At 51.4% G+C, this 10,410-nt stretch overlaps 1 protein-coding gene across 1 annotated transcript; it reads left to right on the top strand.

Annotated features, from left to right (window-relative positions):
• Window positions 1–8,215: 8,215 nt before the first annotated feature.
• LOC125547590 lies at window positions 8,216–9,613 on the top strand. The gene is made up of 2 exons (XM_048711411.1): window positions 8,216–8,957; window positions 9,131–9,613. The coding sequence occupies exon 1, from the start codon at window positions 8,295–8,297 to the stop codon at window positions 8,922–8,924; it is 630 nt and encodes a 209-aa protein (XP_048567368.1). The 5' UTR covers window positions 8,216–8,294; the 3' UTR covers window positions 8,925–8,957; window positions 9,131–9,613.
• Window positions 9,614–10,410: the final 797 nt, after the last annotated feature.

Consider the following 10,410-nt stretch of genomic DNA (forward strand, 5'->3'; position numbering starts at 1 on the left):
ATTGTGCATGATCACACAAGCAGTCATCACCTCCCATAGTTTCTGCGTGCTCCAAGTATTAGCAGGATACCGAAGAATGCCCCATCGAGATTGCAAAACACCAAAGACACGCTCGACATCCTTCCTAGCACTCTCTTGCTCTTGGGCAAATCTTTTCCTTTTCTCTCCGACAGGGTTGGGTATTGTCTTGACAATAGTGGTCCACTGAGGATAGATACCGTCACCCAAATAGTACCCTTTGTCGTAGTTGTGGCCGTTGACAGTAAAGTTCACCGGTGGGATGTTGCCTTCGGCAAGCCTAGCAAACACCGGTGAGCGCTGAAGCACGTTGAAATCATTGTGTGATCCAGCCATGCCAAAGAAAGAGTGCCAGATCCACAGATCTTGAGACGCCACGGCCTCTAGTATGACAGTGCAAGCCCTGACATGTCCCTTATACTGCCCTTGCCAAGCAGAAGGGCGGTTCTTCCACTCCCAGTGCATGCAGTCTATGCTGCCAAGCATCCCCGAGAAGCCCCTGCTGGCATTCATCACCAACAAACGGGCTGTATCTTCAGCTGTCGGCTCTCTCAAGTACTCAGGGCCAAACACAGTAATCACAGCCTTGCAGAACTTATACATGGACTCTAGGCATGTAGACTCGCTCATACGGACATACTCGTCAATGAGATCACCGGGCACTCCGTATGCAAGCATTCGGATGGCGACAATGCATTTCTGATAAAGGAGAAACCAATCTTGCCGACGGCATTCTCTTTGCACTCGAAGTAGTCATCATAGCCGACCACTCCCTTTCTAATACGGTTGAAAACATGCCTACTCATACGGAACCGGCGGCGAAATTTGTGATGTTTGAACAACGGGTTTGTTGTATCAAAGTAGGAAATGCCCGCTCTCTCGGTTGCGATTCAACGCCGGTAGGTGGCCCGGAATGGAGCCACGAAACAACGGCCGCTGGCTGTTGAGGTGGTGATGGACCAACACGGCAGCCAATATCTCCTCCTCGTCGGACGACGAATCGTCGGAGTCGCAAAGGAAATTGTGGAAAAAGAACTCGTCGGCGGAGTCCATTTCGTACCTTGGCAAACTGTCGAACAACTTGCGGGCGTCGACGAAGGAGACGGCTGGCGAGGGGAGTCGTGGCGCCCACAGACCAGCTAGCTTCTTGGTGAGTGTGACGGCGTCCGACGAGCGTGCCGGTCGGATGTGGCAGGGGCGGCGAGGCGGCTTCTTGGTCATGGGCGGCTGTGCGGTGGTGGGAAGCAGTTTGCTCCCCGGCGGCAAAACGGCGGCAGAGGGCGACGGGGGGGAGGGGCGGCATTGCTGGGCGGATGTGGAGGCGGCGGCAGCTGGAAGAGTCGCCGGAAAAAATGGGCGGCGACGTCGGCGACGGAGAAGGCAGGAGGGTTGCTTTGTTGGCCGCAGGGTGAGACGGGAGGCCAATGTGCCATAGACCAGCGGGCCCGGGGATAGGAGTAGGCAAGCGTGCGCCCGTCGCGTGTCCGCGCCGACGCAAATCAGGCTAAAAAAATGGGCTGGGAATGGGTCGCGCGCGGACGAAAAACGGACACACGTTCGTTTGGGTCGGCACGTTGGGCCGCTTTTTCTGTCCGCGCCGACCCAAACGGACGACCGCGGACGAAATGGGTTGCCCCATTGGAGTTGCTCTAATGACACCGATCAATTTAAAACGGATGAAAGCCATTAGCTATAAACTGAATTTCAACTTTCATAAGCCACAACCCATACAAAGTGACCAATTTAACATACTGTGAAATAATAAGCATTAAAACGAATCTTGTGTATCAGGCTTGTGTATTTTTGTGACCAATGGCACCATGGTGTATATATATCAGTGTATGTGTAAATTGCACGATATGTTGTACTTACTGTATAATAAATGGCAGAAAAAGGCTGTGGCGACTTCAAGCTGCAATGTGGTGGACCTGGAAATTAAAGCCTGGGATAGCCCTGTAGATGATCCTACTTCCCTTCTTTTTGCTCTGAGATTGAATGCAGCGATCACTTATTTTCTAAATGTGCTGTGGCCCAACAGTTGTGGTGTATGAGTATGAAACTAGTCAGGTCATGAATATCTTCTGTTCTGCTGTCTTATATGGAGCTTATGATGGACTTTTCGTAACAAACTCTGTTTTCAGGAAAGACAACAAACTCTGTTTTCAGAAAAGACGGTGGAGCAATGTCAAGGAGGCGCGTGTCTGGAGCTGCTAGAACACCGATGGAAGATCGTCTGCAAAACCTCCCAATCAGCCCTCCTGGACAGAAATCCTGCGCTCCTCGACAAGCTCGGGGTCGAATTACTGCGGACCGCTGGGTAAACCCGACTTTTCTGATCAAACTCGTCCCCTGTTCCTGCAGGAGAACGCTAGCTGGTTCAGTGTTTAGTTTCCTACTAGTACTCCCTCCGTTCGGAATTACTTGTCACAGAAACGAATGTATCTAGACATATTTTAGTTATAGATACATCCATTTTTATCCACTTTTGAGACAAGTAATTTGGAACGGAGTGAGTAGATCGCTGTGTTTGCCTACTGTGAACTGTAATGAACTTTTATCTACTGAGGAAGCTCTCAACTTTCCGCCGTGTAAGTTGTAAAGCTACGATGTTGCTTCGTTGTGCTTAATGGAGCAGGGAGGCAACCTTTTGATGTGAAATACAAGCCTGTGCTGTGATAGTTTAGGCCACAGGTGCTTGTGTGGGTTTTCATGGGGAACAAGAGCTTTGGTTTTGGGCTTGGGTAGCATGCAGCGCAACCATGATGATGAAAACTTAGGTGAATTAGACAGCAAAATCATGGCATTTCAGATCCAAGATTGCTGCGTATGTTGGAAGTAATGTAACCTAGCCAGTAGCCAGCCCAAATTATAGAGGTGAGTTGGGTTAGTAGTTTCTGTGGAACATCTGGTATTCTGGTGGTGTCTCTGGAGCATCAGGAATGATTTTGTTTTTTCCACAAAGAATGCCGAAAAAGGACACCCTGCTGATGCCATATTTTGTGTGCTCTTATTCCTGCTGCAATGGAGGATTCCTTGGCCAAGTAAAATCACAAGTCGTCTCTGAGGAAGTCATTCGTGAAGGAGACATCTTCGGACTGGACTTGTGTGCGTAGTCTGGGAGTTAGTCTTTTTCCTGGTTACCCACAGTTTAAAACTGTTGGTCTAGTTGTTTTGTGATGTTTACCTGTTGCCGGGGAGGCGTCTCTGGAACTGGGAGTGTCAGGTGTAAAGATCATTGCCATAATTTGTAGTTTTGTACTGCAAGGATATGTAGTGGTCAGAAAATGTCTTATATGAAATTACAGAGGGAGTTTAGTAGTTTCAGAAATCGGCTATGGCTCCTGAAATTTTAGACTCTATTTCCTTTGAATTTGCGGTCCAGAGCTGGATGGATAATGTCTGGTCTGGTCTGTACCATGCATACACATACGTTGAATGCCTTTTTTGTAAGGGCCATCTGCATAAAACAGCCTTTTCAATGCTACAGCCAGGCATCTACTACACCACTAGGTACGTAGTAGGAGTACGTGACAGTGCCTGATTTCTTTTAGAAAAACAAAGTAGCCAGCCAAATATGGAAGGCATCTCCTTTTCTTTTCGAATCACGTACGCGACGGTTTCTTGCTTTCTCCCTACTGCCTGTGCATGCATGCCAACACAAAGGAAAAAAACAAAATACACTGCTTTCTCCTAGCTAGCAGCGGGTTTGTACATCTAGACAGACTAGACAGTGCGTGCAGCGGACGCCGATTTATCACCTCTGATCTGGTGGGCAGTAAAATCTTTCAAAGCAAGCAGTAAAATCAACTAAAAAAAAAGTCTTTCAAAGCAAGCAGTGCATGTCTCTCTTTAGTTATTATCTGCACGCACACCACATACTACTACCCCTAGCTAGCTAGCTCAGACACAGCTGGGTACAGCGGTACATATATTATGGCATGTGCATCGCTCCCTCTTCCGGCTATCTTCATCACGCGCGGCCACTCGGTTTCAGATGGCAGGAGGCCATTTCCGGGCATGCCGTGCTCTGCTCAGCCTCAGCCTTAAGCCTTAGCCTCAGCGTCAGGCGTCAGCCACGACCGACCAGCTCTCTCCCACTGTTGCCCAGCAACGGCTCATGGCCATCAATTGATTGATTCCCTCGCTCTCTATGTGTCTGTATGTGGAGGAGATTCGGCCGCGGCTGCTACAACCCGCGACGCGCACTGCTACAATCAGCGGCCACTGGCTCTGCTTCATGCACCTCTATATATTAATTAATGTTTTGTTAAGGAAAGATGGTTGATCCTTGGCTGGACCTTAAAGTTTGTTTCACAAGGCAAATGCCCAAAAAGTCACTTTAGACGACGAGCTCGAGTGAGCCCTATATTTTAAATAGTGCCAATATGTATTTTAAAGTTTTAAAAATTTCAAAAAATTCTAAAAAGATATTACCCGCCGAAAAAGAATTGGCTCCCCAGGTCGCTCCCGCAGGCGGCCCGGGAGAAAACCCTAGCCGCCGCCAGCGCAAGCCCCTCCTTCCCTCGCCGCCGCCGGCGGACGTCGCCGGACGAAGCCCGCGCGGCTCGACGGCGGGGGGGGGGGGGGGGGGGGGGGGGGCTTTCCCTCCTCCAGCTCGAGGCAGGGCGGCGCGAGCCGTTCGTTCGTGCGGGGACTCGGCTCGGCGCGGCGCTCGCGCGGGTGCACGCACCGGCGTGGGTGGCCGTGCTCGCGGCGAGGGCGCGGAGATGGGCGTCCTCGTTCCGGTGATTTGGGGTGCGGCCTCGGTGCGCCTCGACGGGATCTGGCGGGGACGACATGGCGGGTGGCGGCGCTCCGGCGGCTCCTGACGTGTGGATCCGGCGGGTGGGGATGCGGACTGCGGCTCCTGGCTGCTCGACGAGACCCCTCCCGGCGATGCTACGGCTGCAGTGGGTTGCTCGGGCTTCGGCCCGGTAGCCCTGCTCGGCGGGATGGGGTGGGGTGGCGGCCCCCCTTCCCGGCTTGGTGCTATGGAGCTGGTCGGCTTGCTAGCCCGGCGTGGCTGGCAGCGTGGCGACGGGGACAGACCGGTGGTCCAACCACTGCTCTCTTTCCTGCCAGATCCAAGTCAGGGGCGGCTAGGTGTGTCCTCTGCTCCCATCCTCCCGCGGATCTCGCACTCCCTGACACGCCTTGCTCGGTTCCACCCATGTTGGTTGCTTCGGCGTTCTGGTGTTAGTTCGGCAGGCGCTCGGTCGCCATAGCAGGAGGTTTTCCCCTCCTTGCGGTGGTGGCTCTGGTCTCAGCAGCGACGTGGCTCAGCAAAAGGGTGATGAGGGTGATGCTACGGGCGAAAGCCCTATGTCGGCTTCCGTCGGCATCGGCGGTAGCGGCGCTCTGCAGCGTCGGATCCCTCCCTGGAGGTACCGTTGTGTGATGCATTGGTTCCTTCGCCTACTCTGTTCGTTCTCCGGGTGAAAGCCTTAGATCCAGCTCCTGGATCGGACGGCAGCGGCGTCCACGACGTCGTTACCACCTTGGTGGTGCCTGTCTTCGGAGACGTTGCTCCATGTTGCTTACCTGAGGTTTGGGTGGTGTTTGGCTGGCTTGAGGTTGGTGGTTGGTGGTGGTGGTGGTGCGGCTGGTGGTGTGGTTGTGCGGCCGACTGGGGTCGATGGTGGTGTGTGTTATGGTGGTGGTGGCGCGACCAGCCTGCGCTGGTGTGCATGGTGAAGCGATCCAGGTGTAGACTCGGCTGCTTGATGCCCTTCGGCTTCGCCGGCGGTGCTGCTGTTGTGATGTAGACCCGGCTGCGTGTGACTCTTCGTCCGGGTGTGGACTCGGTCGTTCGTTGCCCTTCGGCTGCACCAATAGCCTTGAGGCATCATGGATGGTCTCGGTTGATTGGAGCTCTTCGTCTACGGTGGTGGTGTTCTCGTGCGGCTCAGGTTGGTGATGATTGCTCAAGACTCTCTCGGTCGTGCCTTGTTCGGTTTTTCAGCCCGGTTTCCCTTATAAACGGGGTTAATTTGTTAAGGTTTTTGATCCGGTTTTACTTATAAACTGGATCACTACTCAGGCTTTTTGGCCACTTTGAGCAATATATTCAGGTGGGGAAACTCCCCACCGGTGATTCTCAAAAAAAAAATTTAAAAAATTCTGAAAAAAAATCAAAATGTTCATATGGATGTATATTGCACATGTGCAAATTTTGATGCTGAAATAAGTAACCACGTGAGTTATATAAAAATGATAAAATCGTGATTTTGGAAAGATGAACAGTGCATGCATTATTCACTATTTAGAAATATAATCATTTTGTCATTTTTGTGCAGCTCGCATGTTTACTTATTTCATCATCAAAGTTTACACATATGTAATATACATCCATATGATCATGTAGTTTTTTGGGGGTAATTTTTGAAACTTTAAATGTGATTTTCAAACCATTTAAAATAAAGTCTTCCAATGCAACTGGGCTCAAAAAATCCACTCTTGGCAAATGCCTCTCTTTCTTTGTTAGGCTATCAGCAACACGAGCTGAAGGTGCATTATGTTTTCTGATTGGTTCAGGTTGTGTGTGATAACGAGGGGCAATGTTTCACCAAATATCACCCTTCTTGTAGTATATACACTAAAAGCTGAAGAGTGGTGGTAGTTAAGGAGTCAACCAATTTGGAAGCGGAGGGAGTAGTAGTCAAGGAGTAGCACAAGTGTGATTTGCATGTTCAACAAAGTAAGTGGTAAAATCAAAGGGTAAGCAGTAAAATCTTTCAAAAGGCATCTTTATTCACTAGGCTATGTGCACCACAAGCTGAAGATGTACATGTGCGTACGTATAGCTTAGCTGCACCAGGCCAGTTGGAACGCACGCCACATACCAGTACTAGCTAACTTTGCATTGCAACTCTCTCCCCCTCTCTCTCTCTCTCTCTCTCTCTCTCTCTCACACACACACACAGAGACACCAGTATAGTAGACACACACACACACACACCAGTATAGTAGTGGTATGCTCCACGCCACCGCCCCCATCAGGCAATCTTCGTTGTGCGCGGCCACCCGGCTCGGAGGGCCAGGAGGCCCTTTCCAGTAATGCCGTGCCATCACGCATGCATCTGCAAGTTTGACTGGTAATGGACACAGGGCCTCTTCAATTATTCATGCATGCGTGCTATGGCCCATGGGTACGTTGATACGATCGTCTTGCGCACCTTGCACAGTTGTATGGCTACCCCTTTTTTCTGATTCTATCTAAAAGAAAAGGAGATGCCTTCCATATTTGTTTAGATAGATAGCTAAGGTAGCTACTCTTTTCTTTTGCTTGTTTATATTTATGTACGAGCGAGTACACGAAGCATAGCAGACGTACAAAGCCGACACACATTAGAGCATCTACAACCGGACTTAGCAAATCCGGCCCCTCAAACCTCCGCGGACGCGCCCGGGCGCTGACCGGGCACACGCCCACGTCCTCCTTCATCGCCGGCGCCTCCTCCTCCCTCACATCCAGTGGCGGCGCCTCCTCCCGCTCCTCTTCCTCCTCCCCCAACACCTCCTCGAAATTCTCCTCCGGTTCCGGACCTGCTCAAGGAGGAAGAGACGGTGCTAGATTGTGTAGTAGCGGCGGCGGGGGGCATGGCTAACGGGCTCGAGTGGCGGCGGAGGGAGGGAAGAGGCGGAGGTGCTAAGGGCTGGGGGCGCCGGCCGGCTTAAATAGCTGGCTACGGCCTCGGGCGGCGTGCCGGAGCGGCGACGATCGAGGCGCCCGTCGGGACATCTGGTTTCCCGGTGAGTCCGTGTGGGGCCACGCCGTCAGGCCAACGGGGTGGACGTGCCCGGCGCGCTTGGGCGCCCCCATATCCGCCCCATATTCGGGTTGGATATGAGGGGTGTCGGTCAACCTGAACATTTGAGGACCGTTTGAAGGGCCTGTCTGGGTCAAAAAATCATGACCGGGTGGTGAGGCGGGTTTGAGAGGTGCTCTTACATGTACAAATTTGTTGCTAGGAGAAAGTAGTGTCTTTTTTATTTTATTTTGTGTTGGCATGCATGCACAAGACGTGCGAAAGCAACAAGTGTGGCGTACGTGGTGGTGTACATACTAGCCGGCCGGGCCAGTAGATATATGGTAATAAAGCCTCGTTCAAATGCTTTTGACGGCCAAATCCATCCACCTCGTCTATATATAGAAGCAGGCATACACAAGGTTTGTGTCCATCCATTTTACAGTAGCTCTGCTAGCTGGTATAGCCAAGAACCAACACACCCATTCCACCCGCACGCGCAGGTAGAGGCAGGCTAGGTAGATCGAGATGGCCGCCGCAGGGAACCAGCCCCACCTCCCCCACCCAAGCCCCGCTACCCTGCTCAACGCCGTGCTGGACGAGTCGACGAGCCTGGACAACAGGAACGACCAGTGGACGGAGGAGGCCGCGCGCGAGCTGGGAAACATCGCGGTCGCCGTCCGCGCCAACGCGCAGGCCAGGAACGTCGCCGGTACCAGGGCCGAGCTCACGTCGACGGTTCAGCACCTGACGCCGCTCTTGTGTCACTTCATGAGCGAAGGCTTGCAGATGCGCAAGCTGCGGCGCATGTTCCGCACGGCGGTGGGGGCGCCGATGGTGCCGGCGGCCGCGCCCGACCTGCCGCCATTTTTCCATGTGGGAGATCAATGCATGTCGCAGGCGGAGATCAGCAATGGGATCCTCCGCAACACATCAGAGAGCATGTCCGGAAGGGTCAACGCGGCGCTGACGCTGTTGGACGCGGTGGAGGCCGGGGCGACCAACCCCGACGAGGTCTGGGGCAGCATCAATGAGCACCTGGAGGAGGTCACCACCTACACGGAGATGATGGTGGCTCAGCACACCGCACTGAGCCTCCACATGCGATGCGTGGTGATGAGCATCGCGGCCGGCGTCCGCCTCTACTTGCCCGCCTAAGACATGCAAGCCCCTCCTCCGGTCCAAGCAGAGGTACGGGCCGTTGATGCATTCATTCATCTCTCTCTCTCGCTCTCTCATCTTGCCTTAATCTCTCAGTTGATGCATTCATCTCTCTCTCTCTCTCTCTCTCTAATCTCGCCTTAATCTCTCAGTTCATGCATTCATCCCTATTTCTAGTAACACTCATGTTTTGTTGTGTGTAGGCAGCAGGTGCGGTGATCGTCGGAAGCATCAGGGCCGGCCGGAGGGACGAGCGGAGAGCTAGCTACCTACTGCTCCAGTCCAGGAAAGAATGAATTAGTTGCAGTTTTCGTTTGTGCGATCGAATCGACAAGGCTTGCTAGTTGCATTGATTGCGACATACAGCAGCCCTGCCGTCGGTCTATACTAGTTATCTCCGTGTCAACAGCGTACTAGTAGTAGTGGTAGTAATCCTCCTGGTGATGGTGGTGGTGGCAGCATTGTATCAGAGTCAGTCTAGTCCGGTTTGTTTGTTTGTTTGTTTGTTTGTTTGTTTGTTTGTTAGCTCTTCAAGTTCAAGCTAGTACTGGTAGCTATGGTCAGTTGTGGTGGTGGTCGGTCAACGCATACTAGTACTAGTTGTTGCAGCAGCTGTTGCTTGTAGTGCGTTGGTGTATCAGAGTCATTACCACTCCAGTTTCAGTCGATTATTATGACTAGTAACTATCGCTGTCTTTCATTATCTGCATATACGGTTTTTTCTATTTTTTTTATTATTATTTGAGAAGAATCTGCATATACGTATGCTACTGCCTCCGCATTCCTGCTGCTTTATCTTTTTTTTGAAACAAGATTCCTGCTGCTTTATCGGTGGGTCGCAATAGGCCAACTGCCAGGTTAATTAACATCCATCGGGCAATTTAATTTCTGGCCAAAATGAAATAAAATAAAATGACAAAGACCCACCTCTGACGCAATGCTGATTTTAAAACGCCGTGCAAGATATATTGTTCCAAACATGTTACCGCCTCAACGCAGTTTAAGATTGTTCCAAACATGTTTATTGGCAATGCTGCTAGCTAATGACTCGATGCACTTCAATATTGTTTCGCATCAACATACTTATATAGTAGAAACCGGTCCGTACGAGGGTAAAACACCCACACAATTTCACTACTATCAACCCCACCCACCTATTCTACCAAAACCTTGTGAATTTATTATTGCTTCAAATGAACCCAGCCTCTGATTGCTACTAACACGACTTCTCCAAAGCAGTTTCTTTGATGCCCTGCACAAAGAAAATGCCATGAGAACCAACGGCAGAGTTGAAGAAAACAAAAATGCCATGTTCATGCTTGACTGAAAAGGGCATAGCTATGTGCCAGTCCCTTGAAAATAGTATCAGGGTCAGGCAATTTCCTTTTCAAGTCGCACCTAAGCACATAGCTATATCCAAACTGTTAGTGTTAGGGCAACTCTAACCTATCCCCTAAAAGTTAATGGACGATCCGGACGAGTA

The sequence above is a fragment of the Triticum urartu genome, chromosome 3, assembly GCF_003073215.2.
Source record: "Triticum urartu cultivar G1812 chromosome 3, Tu2.1, whole genome shotgun sequence".
Classification (NCBI taxonomy): domain Eukaryota; kingdom Viridiplantae; phylum Streptophyta; class Magnoliopsida; order Poales; family Poaceae; genus Triticum; species Triticum urartu.

Coding starts and splice junctions, on each gene's coding strand:
- LOC125547590 (XM_048711411.1), top strand. CDS start 8,295: ATGGCCGCCGCAGGGAACCAGCCCCACCTCCCCCACCCAAGCCCCGCT.